The sequence below is a fragment of the Lontra canadensis genome, unplaced genomic scaffold, assembly GCF_010015895.1.
Source record: "Lontra canadensis isolate GAN:19392208 unplaced genomic scaffold, GSC_riverotter_1.0 scaffold3, whole genome shotgun sequence".
Taxonomy (NCBI): domain Eukaryota; kingdom Metazoa; phylum Chordata; class Mammalia; order Carnivora; family Mustelidae; genus Lontra; species Lontra canadensis.
The window spans coordinates 55,505,707-55,525,735 of NW_022630997.1; the positions used below are offsets into that span (position 1 = coordinate 55,505,707).

A 20,029-nucleotide genomic window follows, 5' to 3' on the forward strand; every position below is an offset into this window, starting at 1 on the left:
TAAGCAAGGGCAACATGGTTCTAGATCATTTACTTATCACCTTTGCTATGTACTCTCTTGGGTTAAACCATTAATAAGAGAAATATAAGGAAATTTTGAAAAATAAACTCAACTCCTTTCTGTGATACCTACTGCCATGACCTCAAGTAAGACACTTAACTGATCAGGGTCTCTCTTTCCTCACTGGGAGCTTGTAGCTTTGAATAAGCTTATGGATGAAAATGCACTGTATAAATCACAAAGAAATAAATTATGTGATTTAAGATAATTGTTCTTAGCACAGTATGTGTTCACATAATACTCTGAGGTATTCCTTTGGATATAAAAAGCAAATCTAGTTTGAATATGCAATAATATTTCCAGCAAAGAGCTTTCATATACATAATCTCAGATTTCAGCCAGTGTTTGGTTTCCTTCAGGGTAAAGTTCTCCATTTCAAAGAACAGTAGCTGCTCAATATTACGAGAACTTACCACATGGCATGCTACATACTGGATGCCTTCTTCCAGGTAATCCTCAGAACAACTCAAATTAGAAAACAGGTTCAGAGGGGAGAAGTCATTCCTCAGAGCTGTCCATGTACCAGTCCCACAGCCCTTTCACTTGACCACTACGTTATCAGAATGATCATCATTTCAACCGGCAATCCTTCTGGTCTTTGAGGACACAACTCAAATAGCATTTCTAGGATAATTTCATCTCTGAAACTACAAAAACATGATCAGCCACCTAACACTCCATTCTGCCAAAGCCAAGTGAGTGAAACTGATGACCAAAAGTGCATCAGCTAAAACCCTCAGAATTGGCACAGCAGTTTTAAGGTCTCTGCCAACAAAAGGAAAGTTTATTTTCTCTCAGAGCTACAATGGCAGAAAGAGGAGTGTGCCTCCTAGAGCCTCAAAATTTTTCATAATGGTTCCTACATTCTAGCTGCTGACAGTTAACTTCAGTCTTTAAATACAGGCTTCCAGGCTGCTACTGTAAGTCTGACAATGAAATTTGTAAGAGACTGTACTTTTTAGTATTTTCTTTTACACTTAAAAGCAATGGGGAAAAAAAATTGCATGTTTGCTTTTGCCTTTCATCAACAGTCTAATTTATTATAAGGAAAATTGGTGGAGAAAAGAAGGTCAATCTACAATTGCTAGTTATTAGACTAACAATTATGAAACCCTTAACCAGTATTTGTTTTTCAGCCTACAAGCATTCTGGTTGAACACTGTGATTCTTGGATTCATGATTTTTATCCACGTTTGGGTGTGTATACTCTCCCCAGTACTGAGTCTGCATATGTGTGCTCTAATTCCACCCCAACTCCCAAAAGGCTTACAGCCAAAAATCTGATACTGTCAGATTGAAAAGGCTTTGCTTAGCAAGTCACGTGCAGCTTGGCTGAGAAGTACAGAACATTGGATCCTTTCCCCATGCGGCAAGGATGCCAGCTTCCCAGTCTCACCCTGAGCCGTGCAGCCAACATCTGGGAAACATAAAATTTTGGAGCTCTTGTTTATGATACTTCCTGCTGTGTTCCTGGCACATCTGAACATGCTAAATTTTAACTCATATCTGAAAACTTATTTTTGTTGAGTGTTTTTTTTTTTTTGCCCCCCTACAGTAGGTCTGCTGGTGAGTGATACCCTTAAATAAAGGGAGTCTTTATAACTTTTATGGAATATTACATCTGTCCTTTACTTAATCTCAGCCCTGCACTATCATTTGTGACACTCTCCCCCTAACAAAATCACAATTTTTCCAAATTTACATCTCTCAATAGCTAATCAACAACTCTGAGTGAAGGTAAAGACCATAATATATTAGACTGTATCAATTTGATAGCAATATGTTTACAGGAACAGAAATTAGGACAAATCACCATTAACAACTTTTCCTTATGTAAATAAAGAATGATACCACTCCTTTGCTGAAAGAACAGACAGGAAGAGTGGGTAAGTCATGACTCTACGAACCTCAAAAGTCGTTGTCATTGTGGGCTTATAGGACACATGGTTGGCCCTTCTCAGCTCCTTTATGGTTTCGGCTGGCATGGATTTAGAAAACCCCAGGCCACTCCAGGTATTTGTGGGTGTTCTGACTTCTGTCACCACTGGTTTCTTTAACATAGCTTTGGGAGACAGCATATAAGACAAATGTTTGGTATTTTTAATGTTTTTTCTAAAATAAAATATTGATGAATGTTGTTTCTTTGATATACGTAAAGAAATTATCACTGAATATTATTTCTTAACATGAAATGCCTTAAAGTACCTTCATAAAATACCTTATACAAAGTGACAGTAAATTGAAAAATGTTACATTATTTCTTAATTGATCTAATGCTAATCTATTCAACAAAACACATTCATCTCCAACAAAATTTGTGTAACTTGAACCTAAACATTGTAGGTTTCTTTTCATGAAGGTCCAATTTCTCAATTCAACATGACTACTAGGAAACTTTTTATGGTCTCCTAGAAAAAAAAAAAAAAATCAAAGTATTGATCATTAACACAGCACGTACCTTTGGTTGCTAATAGTTTCTTTTGTTCATAGTCAAATGCCTGAAAATAAAAGAGAAAAAATATCTTTATTGCCAGTCTGTCCAAATGTCTTGCCAATACCCCATAATTAGAGAACAAAGGTTTTGACTACAGCCCATGAATCTGTCTGGGACACATGCTAAGCTTTGTACCATTAATATGATAGTAATGCAGCACAAGTCTGATAAATTTAAACATGTTTTCAAACTAATTAATTAGAATAAATTAACTACTTCTAACATGAAAGTGATAAGAATTAGAAATTTTTCTTCAAAAGGGAAAAAATCCTATTTATTTTGAGTATTTAACACACCAGGGCCAACAGATGCTGAAGTATAGTGAATAACCCAGTAATAGGCTAAGTTTCCCAAAATAGGGCATTACCAAAATGCTTTCTGGTTATCTACTGGTCTCTTTGTTTCTCTACATCCCCTCCTCACTTAAGTAAATCATGGCCTGAAATGGGATGATGTTAAGACAATTTAAATTATTTAGCCTAATTGGCACAGTCCTTGCTTTTGAAGTGAGATAAATGACAAACGCCTAGCTTTGATCTGTAATGACATTAAAGCTATGCAATAAAATTAAACCTAGCTACTTCTTCTACTGGTCTAGGATGTCACCATTCTTTCTTTCTATTCACAATGAATAAGTGACTTCAGTCATACGTGTACCGAGGACCAAGGTAGGTCATTTTGAAGAAAGCAGTCCAGACACAGCTACATCTCAAATGCAAACCCAGTGTTCTCAGCTCTCTAATTTAGGGACTATTGAAGGTTTGATTTAAGAATGTCTTAAAAGCCTACCAAGAGGGCCAAGAACCAGTTGGTGAGAGCTCTTTTGACCCTTCCTCTAGGAGGACTATACCATTAGATCTAGCATGCCTGTATAATGTATGGTCTGAAACAGTATTTCTGAGAGAGAAATGTGCTACAAATAAAAATTAGGCCAGAATTATAAAAGTAAATGGGCTGACCCAGACAAACTAGGATGTGTAATTAACTCTAAGAAAATGACAGTAAATCAGGAGAGCCAGATCTTCAGATAACACAGTTTGGTGTTTTTGAAATTATAGTTCTAAAATGGCAGTGGGAATTAAAATCAACTTTTAATGATTAGATCCTAAATTCACTTGTTCAGTAAATACTGAGTGTCTTCTGGTTAAAGAGATTATGTTGCTCTTTGTAGAAGAATACAACAATGAATCAACAAGGGTCTAGAGCCTCAAAACACACAGAATCTTAGCAGGGATGTGTTTAAAAAAAAAATAAATGACTACAAAATAAATTAGGAAGTGAGGTAAGTGTGAAGAGAGAGCTAGAGATGCAGCGTTCCAAGAAGGGTCAGGAGACAGAGATCATTTTTAGGTGCAGAAATCCGTGAAATCTTCAGTCTTTCTCTGTCAATGCTTGGTGACTACTACCATTGAGTTTTTAGCAATTTAAAAAGTTAGCTCTTCATTAATAGCATAAATACATCTAAGTTAAAACTCTTTCACCAAGAACATTCTCACCCATCCTAAAAGAAAGGAATGTGAAAATGATTCACTAGGTATAAATCTGATGGAAAAGAAGAGAACTACAAGAGGAACAAAAACCAAAAGGGTTATGGACATTGGGTAGGGTATGTGCTATGATGAGTGCTGTGAAGTGTGTAAACCTGGAGAAAGTGTTACCTCTGGGGAAAAAAATATATGTTTATAAAAAAAAAAAATTAAAAACAAAAACAAAAAAAAAACAAACAAAAGGAATCATACAGGGGATGGGGTACTTCGTATAATGAAAGTTTTAATTTATATTAACTGAAAATAAATCCATCAGGAAAAATGTAACAAATGTGTTTTTTTTTAACTTTGACACTTTAAAAAAGACACAGGTTTTGTAAAAACATTCATCTAATAACTCATGAAAATGTTCAAATGTGAAGGATTAAAAAAACAGACAAGCAGGACTGAACTGCAGTTTTCACTAAAATTATAGAGGTATAATTTAGTGACATAAATTACCTTCTTTGACATAGCAGTGACAGCTTCTTTTTAAGATTCTGTGAAAAGCTTTCCCCTTTTCTGGGGAGGTGGGGGGAGGCTGGAGATAATAAATCTTCTACTATAAAGTAGGAAAGTCTACCCAGTAATTCTGACACTGAAATCAAATGTTTATAAGAGTCTCTAAAAGCACAAAGTACGAAATCCTTCTTTCTCATATTGTCGTTTATATGGAAATCAAATTTCTGAATTTTATGATCAATAGTCTATTTTGATTTAGTGGCCTAATACTTTAAAAATGGATACAGAGAAGATCCCTGCTGAAGAAATTGTTTAATATGATCATACATCTCTCAACTAACATAGTCTTCAATAATACTTGGCATCTACTTTTAAAAACCTAAACTTCACTTTAATTATTTTTATAACTATCTAAATGACACCAAATTTATCATCTCCATTAAACAGATAGAAAGATATATTTATCCAAGACTATGTTATGAGGCAGTGATACTTAAAAATAACAGTTTTTATATTTATCTAAACTTTAAGTAACAGAGAAATAATATCATTTACATAAGACATAGCGACACAGACCATCTAATTGTGAATTTTAATACACTTTAAAGAATTCTTCTTACTCAAGCTTATTTTTAATGTTTATTACAAAACCAATTCCTAACTACTACCTATATATTTAAATTTAATTTTGACTAGCGTGCTGAAGGAAAACCAAATTTTTGCTCTATTGTTAAACATTTGCAGAATTCCCCATTCCCTAAGTTACCACCCCACGTGTAGATAACTCTCCCGTTTCTCCTCATTACCTGCATGTTGACATAGGATGGCCGCGGGGCCAGACGAGCCCTTTCGGAGTTTTGCTGGGCAGCTGCAGCCCTCTCCGCTGCCCGCTCACTTCCGGGAGCCTTCTTGTCAGCCAAAGGGCTTTCTGCAGCACTCAGCTCAGAGTCCGAGAGCAACCTGTCAGTGCTGCTGTGAAACAGTTTGGAATTTAACAGTCCGTGTTTATATACAAATGTACTGAATGTTTCCTATGTGCACATTTACTCTATGTTTACCACTGTTAACTATTTACATGTATTATTTCATTTCATCTTCACAAGGCCGCTCTGAGGTAGGCAGTCCTATTATTCCCATTTTACAGATAACCATGTACCTCAACCAAGGTCATACCTCTAAGTAAATGGTAGTGCTGCAATTTTAACCCAAGCATATGACTCTAGAGCTGGAGTTGAAACTATTTCATGAAACATTTTCACAAACATTATATGTAGTATGTTTGGCATAGGTCTGTGATACATACAGAACAGACACACAGACGAGATTTCTAATTTGGATACGTCAAAGAGATAGCAATGACTCGTGCATACACAGTCTAAGCAGAAACAAGTCAAACTGAAGGCATGCAGATGATCCAGTTCCTGTGTGTAAAATGCATAGGGTACTGCTAACAAATCTACTATGACACAGGTTTCAGATAAATAAGTATTTCCCAACACCTGTTCAGGGTACATGGATGAACATAAAAATGTTCCTTAAAATAGGAAAAATTATCTGAATTGCAAGATTGGTAATGCCCTATACATGCACCTCAAGTTCAAATCCAAGGGCACATTAAGCTCAAGTAAAAGAGAAATAAGGAACAGTATTAGGAAAACAGCTGATCTGATTGGTTCATTCTTTCTTTTGTCATTCACTGTTCCATTATGCCAGGAGAACTGGGAGCAGGCTACTGGAATATAAGAGGAGGAGCAATGCACTTTGTTTGCTTGACAAAAGTTCCCAGTGGCTTCACACAGGACATCAGAACTGAATGCAAAGGGCCTCTGCAGGTTGGGCAGGCAGCGGCCTGTGAAGGCCCAGAGAACAGCGTAAGCAAAGCAAAGGAAGCAAGCCATGTGGACGACTGGTGCCATTAAAGCCAGAGTCTGACAAGATCAGACTTCCGTGTTCAAAAAAATTGCTAGAACAAAATAAAGGACCGACTGAGCTGCTGAAAGGGTAGCGACAGAGGGACCATTCTGGAGGTTGCAGCTTAATTTAGATGAGAGGTAAGTTCAGAACTTATTTAATGATGAAAGGAACAGGCATACCCTTCAAATGCTTCCACACAGGGAAGAAAGCAAATTTACTTCTCTAACCTATGCTGAATAATGCTCACCGTGGCTACTAGTACCATGTAAGGAAAAACACAGATAAAGCAGATTTGGACAAAATGGGAACAAGAGTAGTTAACTGATCAAAGAGTTTATAAAAGCAAAACAGATTTCGGTAAGAAACACAGGAAATAAAAATATAAAGATTATATTTGTCTTAAGATAGTCTCCCTTGTAAAGATATACAAGAAAACTAATAAGACAGTAGAGGAAATTGGGTAGATGGAGATGGAGAGGAGCAAAATCTTTCAACATAGAGGCATGCCACTGTACTGCCTTTTTTTAAAAGTGTGAATAGACTATCTATTTGAAAAAAAAATAGAAAAAGAAGATAGAGTAAGGATAACACATTTGTAACTGTGCTATTATGGTAAGGGAGAGTTATAGTTACTACAATATATGTATTTATACTCATGGTGGTTTGTAATAAATAAAATCATGAAGCTGTCAAGTATTTATTACCATAGTTTGCAATTAACTACCTTGGAACAAGGAAGCATAGTTTAAGTTGGAAATTTAAAGCAAAACAAAGGAGAATTCACTGGAGGAAAATTTCCAACAGAAAAATCAGAGAGTAAATATTGCCCTGTTGAAGAGCAGGGAGGATGTTAAAGTTTCAGAGCACAGAGATGGTTTAGAGAACCCAGATACAAATCCAATCACTATAGAGAAGACAGAGAGTGAAAATTACCAGATAGTATTCCTTAGTAGAAATTTTAAAAGGAAAAAGAATATTATAAAGAAAAAATAAAAAACACTCTTGGAATAGATCAAACTCACTTGAACCAAAGAACACCAACTACTGAGTTTAAAACAAATCCAGCGTGTTAGACATTTTCTTTCAAAGGATCAAGGACTTTTAAAGATTAAAATACATACTGTAAGTGTGAGTTTTTTGTGCCCTGCAACAGTTCTACTGTCTGCCTCTTGGCACAGGAAACTTTGGAAGGACCCATCATCTGTTTCAAGTCACCAGCATTCCCAGAATGGGAAGGACTTCGAGGCATGCCTACTTCAACAAAAGCATCGTTACAACCTGCAGAAGGGATAAAGTGAAAATCCAAATGTCACCTTATCATCAACAACCACCTGCGATGAAAACAAATCAGAACCCAACTCAAGGGAGACCCAGGTAAAGCAGCTTTTAGCTGCAAAGAAGACACTTTACATTCAGGCTGTCCCAAATTTCATTCAAGATGAAATTTAAAGAGAAGACCCTCACATTTTCAAAAGATTTATTAGGGGTGGAAGCGTTTTAAGAAAAGAAATACTCTACTTGGAAAAAAATTATATGTATACATTTACTAAATTGATGCTTTCCTCTTACACAATTACATCCACTTTAATTTAGGAAGTTCCAACGTAATGGGAAGTCATTCTTTCTGTGGGAAGTGTTTTTCAGTTTATTTTGCCCTGGGTTCTTTGGAATTTCATTCAAGATATCTTTCTGCATACTTGAGGTAGGATGAGTCATAAATGGTTAGCAAAACCAACTTGAAATCACCACAGAGACTTTACGAACCCCTTTATCCGGGTAACAGACCAGGCTGACGTTCAGAAGGAAAGTTACCTTCCACAGGGTTTGATTTGGGAGATGGCTGCTCAGGTCCAGTTGTCTGTCTAGATGGATCACTGTGATTCCCACTCAGTACTTTTTCTCCAAGTGATGAAGTGGCTATTGCACCATATTTTATATTCGGAGACTAAAATGATAACAGAAAATAACATACAGATATGGCCACAATTCTAAAATTCATTTCAGGTGGAAGTTTAAACATATTACCAGCGGCTTATCTCTTAGAAACAGCATAGATCACACTCCTCTAGCAAAGGACGTTACCTGTGCATGTCCATTTAAAGAAGCAGAGATTTTTTTGCCTTCTGTCTGGATACTGTTGATATGGACATCGACAGGAGTCAAGCCAGGAGGGGGAGATGGAGCTGTGTGCCCGTAGGTGGGTACACCAGACAACAAAATATTAGTTAATGTGGCTTGGGCAGTAGATGGAATCATAAGGTGTGGTATGGCAGAAAAACCTACAATGACATTTCATGCAGACAGATATTAGAAAAAAAACTCATATTCGACAAATATTACTTTATTATTTTCAGTAAAACCAAAAAACTTCATTTTTGTTACTACAAAGTCAGAAGAGTTCAGTTTTGATACCTCTCTGTAAATAGGTTTACCATTACTATAAAAACACAAAACAATGTTAAACAAAACAATGTTAAAATCGAACAAGACTTGAGAGAATACTTAATTAACCTAAGCTCTTCACGGTATGGAGGAGGAAACTAGCTAGATTTGGCACGTCCATATAACTATCAGGCACATCCGTCCAACTGGAACCGACATTTCCTAATTATGAGGTCAGTGAGCTTCATGTGTTTTTGCCACTGCTTCCCGCTCATCACACTCTTTTTCCTGATCTGTTTGTCATGTTGGAAGATTATATTCTACTTTTATTAAAAACTCACTGCTTTGTCATGCTTCATTTTAACTAATTTACACACTGAGGAGTTCCTTTTTAGCTGCAGTATGCTTTGAACCATAATTTTTCCCTAATGAAACGGGACCACTGGTACATTTTATTTAAAAACTGATACTTAAAACCACACCAACATGCCTTTGATTGTACTTAAATGATACTCACCTGTGGCACTTGAAGTGTTAGCAAGCGGGGGTGCCCATAATGTGGGGCTGGGGGTGCCAGAACTTGGACTTTGCAAAGGACTGACTGAGCTATTAAGAGCATTCAAGAGTGAGTTTGGAGTTGTTGATGTGTTTAGAGATAAGGTGGTAGGTCCCAAAAGACCTGCAATAAATGAATGCCAAGTCAATATGCATACATTCAATATGAAAAATACGGATGGGCACCAATACTGCCATTCGGAATGCACAATGAGAGAGTCTGATATTTTCCAAATATACTATGAGTGACAGATTACCTTCTTTCGAATATTCCCAAGAGATACTACATGATACAACTCCAACACAGAACTCAGACTATCTACAAACAGATGCAGATCAGAACCAGAAGTTAGGTGTATGTAAATCAGGGACGCAGTCAGGGTCACTGAGCAATGCCAGCTGCTTTGCATTCATTTCAACTGGCTAGGATGAACATACTTCTGCTCTAGTGGAAACTCATCTTTTTTTTTTTTTAAAGATTTTATTTATTTATTTGATAGACAGAGATCACCAGTAGGCAGAGAGGCAAGCAGAGAGAGAGGAGGAAGCAGGCTCCCTGCCAGGCAGAGAGCCTGATGCGGGGCTCCATCCCAGGACCCTGGGATCATGACCTGAGCAGAAGGCAGAGGCTTTAACCCATTAAGCCACCCAGGCGCCCCTGGAAACTCATCTTTATTTCTCTCTATAACTCACTTGTTTTCTGTTTCCAAACAAACTCTTTTCAAACCACTTACAATTAGCAGAGAATAGGGGAAGGTTCTCCTGCAGTAGAATGACTACGTTTGTGAAGAGGCTGAGTTACTTGGAACAGTTCGCTTTTATTTTGTCAAAACACACGACCATCCCTGTGGTCCACGGTCCATCTCAGTAAGTACAAAAACTTTTCTCAGAAACAATTTTTTTGTTTGTTTTTTGCTTGTTTTAAGGATTTAATATTTGATTTAAGTAATAGAACTTCTCTTCAAGCATTTAAATATATTCTAAAGTAAAATATGAAATTGTATATAACTTTTTCGGAATATTTAAAGTATTAAATATTACAGGATAGGAATAGACATGAAAACATTTCAGAAATTGAGTAACTGAATCTTTGCTCTGGTGCAGGAAGAACTTGGTTCCTGCCAGATTATCTCGCTGGCACTTCCTGGCTGACATGCATGTGTTGTTATGACTGTTTAGTGGAAGGGACAATTTGGGGAGAGTAGAGGCCAAGGGGGAAAGAGTCTGTCTTTACTGTAATGGTGTCTAGACAGGGCTACCTGGAATCTTAATCATATTATAACCATATAATTTTTAAAAGCAAGAAAGAGCTGTTAGAAAAAAGAAGTGACAGAAGGCGGAGAGTGTTTTTTCTGTCTCAGATCAATACTGAATGAGGCAAGGGGATTTTGTAGGGTTATTACCTTCACTTTTCATATTAAGGCTACGGAAACGTGTGCAAGAAAGTAGTGAGCCTGGCCTAACGGCAGTATGGCAATGAAACCCCACCTGTAAGCCAGGACTCCACAAATGAGGCGGTACAGGGCACAAGTACGAAGCGCCGCCCCCCCCTTTCTCAAAGAGCTACGGCACCGAGGGATGACGCTCTTCCACCTTCTACTCTGTGCTGTAGGTAGAAACACAGGTCACCGCCCCTCTTGGTAGCTGCAGCTAGAGTCCCTGTGTCTGGATGACGCTGTGCTGACCACCGGGAGGGGGGGTTCTGCTTGCTCCCACCTCCCCCTCTCTCTACCCCTCATACAGATTTGCAATTACTTTTTGAAAAGCAAACTGGATAATCTTTACCTCTAGGGATGGATGGCAATATTGCCAATGCAAGAGAGAACAAACACATAAATTATAGTCAGCCTGCTCACTTCACTCTCAGTGGCATTCTTAATTTACAAGAACAAACACAGCCACTGAAAATAAAACAGTCAGACCTTGGTTATTTATGCCAAAATAAAAAGAATCTAGGTACAAAATCTTTGGAGTCTAACAAAAAACCCAAAATGGATTGATGTGAGTTTTGTTGCTTTTTCACCTAATCTTTGGGCCTGACAAGGGAAAAAAAAAATAGCCTTAGAAACTGTAGCCCCAGATGGTAGAAAGAAAGGGAACGGGCTAAGCAATCCCCCAGTGATTGAGAAGCGCTGTAATAATAAATTTTATACCTAGTCCAGTGAGTCCGAGGCCTGCCGAAGCTAAGATGTCCAGGCTGGGACATGGCAGGCCGGCAGGGCACGATGCTGGGGACGGGCTGGTTGCTATGGTAACCCCACTGCTTTCAAGTCCGAGGAGACATTTCCTTGCTTCATACATATTTAAGGCATTTCTCTCAACACTTTTCACAATCACAGACTATGAAAACACATAATGGGAAAGAAAAAGGTGACATGCAAGTAGTCTACAATGAACTGGGGAGGTGGGTGAGAAATGAATATGGTAATAAGGATTCCAGGAAGGAATATAGTGATGCGGTTTTAAAATCAATTTAAAAATTCTAACCACTTATTTCTTAAGTTTGCTCCCTTTGGTAAAACCATAAAGGGTTAGTTATAATTTTCTGGGTGTGTCCTGTGTTCCAGGCACTGGGATAGAAGCTGTACATAAATCTTGATGCTTGCCAGAAATCTTCTGGATGGGAATTCTGATTCACATTCAGGGAGGATAAGGGTCCTACCCATGGTCACAGCCTGGCTGGGCAGGGGCAGCAAGAGGACTGGACCTCAGGTGGTCTGCCTGTACAGCCCATTCCCTTGGCATCCTCTCGCTGTTACATTAAAGCTTTTGCCCCTTGATCTCATTTTTACAAAACAACTCAAACTTGTCACCATATATAGACTGCATAGTAACAGTCACTTACGTTTGACATTTATAGTCTACTAGTTAACTAATAGAACTTGAAGTACCCCTGTTCCTCACGGATGGCATTATCAATGGCAAAGCTTATGGTAAAGCAAACTTCTAAACAATAATTTTTTTTTCTCAATGGACTCCTCTAGAAAATTGGAAGTGTGAACTCAAGAGGAGAGCCTCCAATGGGCAATAAAGAAAATTTGTGACTGAAAAAGCAGTTAAAGCAGTACTCAGCATCCGGGTCAGGCAGACAGAACTAAATTGCCCTGGGATGAGATGAGGCTCTAGAATTCTCACTTATCATCTATAGCCCCCTGACCTGGCTCATTTATTACTGAACTCCAGGAGATCCTGTTGTGCCTGACACTCTTCACATGCACAGTGTCTCTTCTGGCTTTATCTTCCAGTCTTAGAAGTCACTGTGTCTGCAGTGACTCTAGTCAACTCAAATTAGTAAAGCATGACACTTCAGGATACATAAAATTAATGTCCTGTTCTCTAACTTCAAACTCATTTTATCACTTAGAAACAAACGTCTCTTTTTCTTTTAAAGTTTTCTTTTGATGAAGGCATGCTTGTTTTTCTTAAGTTGGACACTGAACACCATGTTATTTATGTATATAAAAATCGTCTATGATATACCTTATAGCATGATACATATATAATAAGATTTATAGAAATTAAAAAATGGAAAACATAACTGTTTGGGGGTTTTACCTACTAGAATAAAAAGATACATTAATGTTATCACTCAGTACATGTTATTATGTGACTTGCTTCTTTTATTCTACACCATTCTTGTCCTTTGACTCTGGTACATAGGTCTCTTCAGGGTGTCTAACTGGATGTACGATGCTGGCGGGCAGGAGGATAACAGATTTTCAGTGTGATTAGAAGGTCCCAAATTGCTCCTCAGAGTGGCTATGACAATTTGCCTCTTCCCTCACATTCTCACTAGCATTTAATATCATTAGGTTTATTCCATTAAATTTTGACTATACATGGAATTATTGAAATTTTGTAACATCTTAGAGAAGTTCCAAGGAGACTGAATGGGGGACACATCATTATTTACTTTTGATTATTATTATTAGTTTATTATTTTATTGAAGAGAATGAACACCTATTCTTTAAATCTCCAGGGCTAGCAGAGTGGCTCGCAAAGAGTATGTAAATTAAATATTTTAAAAATTACATTGGATATGTACACATACACATTTAAGACAATGTTTAGCCTTATCAACTCTCTGATAACTTAATAAAGCTGAAAGCTACCAGGTTGCAATTAATAAAAACACGTCTTTTCTTTCTTTCTCATACGTTTGTAAGAAATAATGGTCATTAAAAATGAACTCCAAAACCAACACATAAAGAAAATGATGATCAAAAATGAATGTTTTTACTAACATATATTTAAATAACAGTATAATATATAATGAAATATATATTATATAGAATATTTAATTCCATGTATATGAAAATACACATGTATATGAAAATAAAAAACTAATATAGAATGGGATAGGATATGTGGTCCTCTGGGTCCAGATCTGTACCAACCTTGCTTGGTTGTTTCGGCTTTGGTTTAATACTGATGAAGACATCGAGCTGTTCCATCAACTGAGCAATGAACTGTGGATCAACTTCAATTTCTTCCTTCATATCAAACATCAGCACAAGGGGAAGACAACCCTAAGAAATGTCACAGTAGAAAGTGTAGGAGGTAAAACGTTACTCATTTAAACATCTGATAATTTAACATGCCTACAAATAATGCAATATTCTATGGGCTGAAAGAGTAAACCAAAGTATTAAAGCTCAATCACATGCTTTCACAAAGCTTAGGGAATTTGTGTGGAAATAATGCTGAGGGCACAAACTATTTTTGAATGACAAAATTATATGTGTCTGAATTTTCTGTTATTGGCCCTGAGTTTTTTACCCACTTTCCACCTCGGAAAATTCATCCATTCTCTGACTTCCATTTTGTTAGTGATGCCAGAAACTAGACACTGAACCACATTAAGGGGACTAATCCTGTGCTTTTGCTCAAAGACTTACAGTACTGGTTTTTATTGTCTTCTGAATAAAATCTAACCATGTTTCAGCATCTCAAGATCTCCACATTTTGACACAGCTTTGCTTGTAAAATCATAGGCCTGTATGTTCACACATCTGCCCCGTCCTCCAGGTTAGACCAGCCTCCTGTTTTTCAAACAGATTCTATACTTTGGTCTCAATTCACCCAAAGGCTTCTTCACCAACTGAAGACCTACCTCTCTTCTGGTGCAGCTCCAACCTTACCTCCTTCCTGGAGTAAAGTGCTACTACTGTTTCTTCTTCTAGCTTTCTCACTTTTTAGCTCTGCTGAGGTCCGCACTTGTTTTTTTTTCTCTGATGCTTTCTTCCTGGCCCCGAATCTACTAACTATAGGAATCTCATACTTGATTCCCAAGACACTCAGTTCTAGCCCGACTGCTGGGTTCTGTACATAAGTATCAGGAGAAGTAATAGTCAAATATACTAGAATTAAAAGAAATCACTGTGTTCTATTTTCCTTATGGATAAAAGTGATTTCTGTTTTAAAATATATGTTAAGGCTTTTCATTTCCTTTAGAGATTTATTTATTTATTTGAGAGAGAGACAGTATACATACATGACTTGGAGTAAGGGTAGAGGGAGAAAACTCAAGAAGGCTCTGTGCTGAGTGTGGAGCCCAATTTGGGGCTTGAGATCATGACCCAGAGATCATGACTTGACCGAAATCAAGAGTCAAGATGCTTAACCAACTGAGCCACCCAGATGCCCCTAGGTTAAAGCCTATTAATTTATCCCTCTCTTCCTTATTTTATTTATTTTTTTAAAGATTTATTTATTTATTTATTTGACAGACAGAGATCACAAGTAGGCAGAGAGGCAGGCAGGGGGGGGGGGAAGCAGGCTCCCTGCTGAGCAGAGAGCCTGATGCGGGGCTCGATCCCAGGACCCTGAGATCATGACCTGAGCTGAAGGCAGAAGCTTTAACCCACTGAGCCACCTAGGCACCCACTCCCTTCTTTTAATATTGTACAATACTGTATCTCGTTGCATACTTATATTTTTGGTAGGTATGATCAAAGTATGAATATGAATTCCTAACTATACAGAATGCCTGAAAAAGTTCACTTAAAATAATACCTAAGGAAAAAAAACAGAAAAAAAGAAAATTATGAAGAGCAATCATAATCATCTTTGGACACGAATATGCTACCTAACTAGTGGTATATTAAAAGTATCCTTATGTGATGCCCGGGTGGCTTGGTCAGTTAAGCCGCTGCCTTCGGTTCAGGTCATAATCCCAGGATCCTGGGATCCAGCCCCACATCTGGGTCTCTGCTCAGTGGTGAGCCTGCTTCTCCCTCTGCCTGCTGCCCTGTCTGCTTGTGTGCTCTCTCTCTCCATCAAATAAATAAGTAAAACCTTAAACAAATTAAAAAAAAAATAAAGTATCCTTATAAACTAAGCTTGGCTAAAAAAAAATCATTCACAACAAAATAATTATGTATTATAATCCCTAATGATTATAACAAGTTCTTATCTCTCAGATTTTCTGGGGTCCCTGGGTGGCTCAGTTAGTTAAGCATTGGACTCTTGATTTTGGCTTAGGTCATGATTTCAGAGTCCTGGCATCCAGCCTGGAGTTGGGCACTGTGCTGACCATAGAGTCTGCTTAAGATTCTCTCTCTGCTTATCCTACTGCCACTCCCCTCCCTGCTTATGCTCTTCTCTTAAAAAGCAAAAACTGGACTTTCTGAAAGTTTCTCAAAAACAAATTCTGCAAGTTAATATTAGTAAAGACCACGCCTAAGGCTTACTGTTTCAAATGTCGCTAAAGGTCAATTTCTTGAACAGGAGAATAAAATGGTGTTTTTAATAAGATAATTTGTAAGTCCACATTATGTCAGTCAATCCATTTTGTTAATATGTATCAACCTATACACTGTGATGCTGTTTTTTTTTTATTTCTTTCCAGTGTACCAGAATTCATTATTTTTGCACCACACCCAGTGCTCCATGCAATACATGCTTTTAAATGAATATAGGAAGGACTGTGGAAAGAAACAAGATGCCCTTCAATGGACAAATGGATAAAGAAAATATGGGCCATATATACAATGGAGTATCATGCCTCCATCAGAAAGGATGAATACCCAACTTTTGTAGCAACATGGACGGGACTGGAAGAGATTATGCTGAGTGAAATAAGTCAAGCAGAGAGAGTCAATTATCATATGGTTTCACTTACTTGTGGAGCATAGGGAATAACACTGAGGACATGGGCAGATGGAGAGGAGAAGTGAATTGGGGAAAATCAGAGGGGGAGACAAACCATGACAGACTATGGACTCTGAGAAACAAACTGAGGGTTTTGGAAGGGAGGGGGGGTAGGGAGTTGGGTGAGCCTGGTGGTGGGTATTATGGAGGGCATGTATTGTATGGAGCACTGGGTGCATAAGCAATGAATTCTGGAATACTGAAAAGAAATTAAAAAAAAAAAGAAATACTGCACATTTTAAATAGGAAGCAGTAATGATTATATAATGGCTATTTACTTCAAAGCATTAAGACAAATATGTGGCTTGAATACCATTTTTTAAATTATATCAGAGATCTGAGAAATGTTCACACGTTTCATGCTACCAAAATTTGTCTCTTTGAGGGTAAAAGGTATTTTTACTTTTCTGTTTGAATAGACTTTCTTTGTCAAATGCGGACAAATACTACATGTCAGGTGAAAATAATCACCCTGCATGAAATTTGGTGCATTATTTCATTGTATATTCTTCTGTGTTTAGTTTAAGTTAAAAAAAAGATACTGCAAAGAAATTACTCGCCTATGTAATGAAATTGAGCCTGTAAGGGATTACATACTTTATTCTTATTTTACTTCCTTTTAGCAAGAAATTTATTTGACAAGGCTTCCAAAGTGTTTTCATAAATACCACAGTAGTAAGGTGTATGTAGCCACATACACTGTACCCAAAGAAGTAAATAAAATAAAATGAAATTGTAACACTAATTTCAGTAAGCCTACCATGAGATATTGCCTTGCAAGACAGACAGACTCAATGGTGCCCTGGAGGTAGACGGTGGATTTCTTCTGTGGATTACTGGGGTCAGGAAAGTGGATCTGAGCACCTGTTCTTTGCATGATATGTTTGATGTTGCTTCCATTTCGACCCATCATAAAGAGATGATGTTGAGCTGCAATGTCTAGTTGTGTGCTCACGGGAATAGCTGATGCCAGGCTCCCAGCGAGATGTTCCAACAGCATGGCAGTTCCTTCCTACGAGAGAAGAGTAGGAAAGAAATAATCCTACAGAATAACTGTCCACATACAAGGAAAGACTCTAGTGCACTTCTAATAACTATGGAGAAACTCAACACATTCTATAAACCAAAATGCAATTCAAGGGAAAATTCTGGAAAATGAATTAATTTAAAATTTAAAATCCTTTAAAAAATAAAATTTGCTTTGGGGCACTGGGTGGCTCAGATGTTTGAACATCTGCCTGTGGCTCAGGTCGTGACCCCAGGGTCCTGGGATGGAGCCCTGCATCAGGCCCCCTGCTCTGTAGGGAGTCTGTTTCTCCCTCTTCCTCTGCCCCTTCCCCTCACCGCTTGTGGTCACTTTATCTCTCACTCTCTCTCTCAAATGAATAAAATCTAAAAAAAATAAAAATAAAACTTGCATAATTTGCACACTTAGGATGTTATAATTATCTCAATTACTTACCTTCACAGCACTGGTGTTATTCTGAGACCCTCGTACTATCACAGTAGCACCATACATTCGAGAACGCTGCTTAAATGACACCGAAATGTTGTACGTTTGTGATATGTGCTGAATCGAGGGGGAGTTAGGATCGGGAACTGGTTGAAGAATCCCAGCGATTGGCAGCTCAAACATCAGCACCAAAGGAAGCAGCTCCTAAATGAAAGTATGAGAGCCCAAGCAGACAGCTGAATCACCACACATTCAGAGATGTGCATAACTTATTCCTTCCTTTCTGAGGATGGAATTCTAAAAGGTAAATTGTTTTTATTACATACATAAGCTTGGGTAGAGTTTGTAAAGTTTCTCAAATGAAAGGAGTCTTTTGTGAAACCTGAGAGTTTGTAACTTAAACAGCCTGTGGAATTCTTCCTTGGGCCTCTTTTTCATCATTTTAAAATCGTCAGAGAAACTGAGTCAGGTACAATCTGGAATCTCTCTAAGAAATATCTTCAACACATTCAAACAACTTTTGTCACTATTTCCAAACTACTGAACATACGATTTGGTTATAAACTGATACACGAAGATATTTTTATTGCCTTATGATGGAACCATTGCTGACACTGATTTACAGTATTAAAGTAATAAATAGTTACCCGAATTCTAACTCGGGCAGATTCTACTCCTGCTGGTTGTCCTGCTATAGATACCTGCAAAAGTAGAAAATACAAAGTTAGATTTTAATCGAGCCCACATCTGTTTCTCCAGTCCATTCACACCCCTGCCATTCAAAATGTCATCCAGGAAAGAACAGCATTGCCCTTCACGGGGAGCTTGTTAAAAATGAAGGATCTCAGGCACCAACCCAGTCCTACTTAATCATAATTTGCATTTTAATGAGCTCCTTTGCTGATTGGTGTCATTTGATTTACATCAACCCCTGGACTTAGCTAAACTTCACAGTCCCCATAATGCCATCCTGTCCACTTTATCATTTCTCTGGTTCACTGTATTTTTTACCTTTTATTTAAACTTCTGCATACTGTATATCAGGTCTGTACTGTACATGACTGTACAATGTTATTGCTGCCGTAAATACTCAAAATATTGAACTATTTCATGCTAGGTGGTAAAAAGTAATTATTGCTCCAACACTACCTCCAGCTCTCTCCCGGGATCCTCTGAACTTTCCCATGATCCATCTTCTAAAGAATTCATCTTGCATGAGGGTAGAAGCATGGGGCTCTAGGGCACTGTTCCTAATAGATCATGCCCCGTGCCATACCAATTGTCAAATATTTTGAATACTGCCATTGCTTTCTATCTTCCTTTTTTATGTCACTGTCACATTTGTCCCCACAGAGAAAAGACTGTCACCTTATTCATCTTTGTGGCTGACAGTTTCTAGAACTGTGATTAGAGAGGAAACTTCCAAATAACACAAATAATACTATCCAATCATCACATACTGAAAGTGTATGGACAGGTGAATTTCATTTGTTTTTAAACACAAAAACTAGAAAGAATGTGTATAAACTAAAGACATACATAATTTAGTCAATGCAAGGAAGATGGGCACCCGGGCACTGCTTCTGAGAAGGTGTTGTGGTGCACCCTGGAGAACCATGTGTGTGAGGCTACAGACAGAATCCCCACAGTGGACGCGTGCTTGGAGTAGGCAGAGTTCCAGGTCCTTTCCTCACATTAATGCTCTCTGGGCCTTGTCTCAGAGACTTCACTTTACGTTGCCATCACATTTACGCTGCTCCCGCCCTTCTACAACCACTTAGAGATGAAAAGTTTATAGCCTACCTACGCATCATCTCTTAAAAAAAGTAGAGCACCTTCAGTCTCCTTGAAAAGGGGCCATATATATTTTTTTAATTTTTATTTTTTGAGTATAGTTGACACATAATGTTACATCAGTTTCAAGTGATTTTAGTGATTTGACAAGTTTAGAAGTTATGCTATGTTCACCATAGCTATTACAATACCACTGACTATATTCTCCATGCTGTGCCTTTTATTCCCATGACTTC

At 37.8% G+C, this 20,029-nt stretch overlaps 1 protein-coding gene across 3 annotated transcripts in view; it reads right to left on the reverse strand.

The window, feature by feature from the left end:
* Positions 1-20,029, reverse strand: part of BICC1 (BicC family RNA binding protein 1) — a 261,380-nt gene that overhangs the window by 18,856 nt on the left and 222,495 nt on the right. For 2 of the 3 annotated variants that reach the window (XM_032842690.1, XM_032842707.1), the window contains exons 6-17: positions 18,647-18,700; positions 18,009-18,203; positions 17,307-17,558; positions 13,792-13,923; positions 11,547-11,733; positions 9,356-9,517; positions 8,539-8,735; positions 8,269-8,401; positions 7,578-7,734; positions 5,349-5,514; positions 2,519-2,558; positions 1,968-2,122 (exon numbers count right to left, since the gene is read on the reverse strand). In XM_032842690.1, the coding sequence (XP_032698581.1) occupies positions 1,968-2,122; positions 2,519-2,558; positions 5,349-5,514; positions 7,578-7,734; positions 8,269-8,401; positions 8,539-8,735; positions 9,356-9,517; positions 11,547-11,733; positions 13,792-13,923; positions 17,307-17,558; positions 18,009-18,203; positions 18,647-18,700 (1,830 nt within the window). The remainder of the gene's footprint in view (positions 1-1,967; positions 2,123-2,518; positions 2,559-5,348; positions 5,515-7,577; positions 7,735-8,268; positions 8,402-8,538; positions 8,736-9,355; positions 9,518-11,546; positions 11,734-13,791; positions 13,924-17,306; positions 17,559-18,008; positions 18,204-18,646; positions 18,701-20,029) is intronic. The other variant, XM_032842699.1, reaches the window with a different exon arrangement.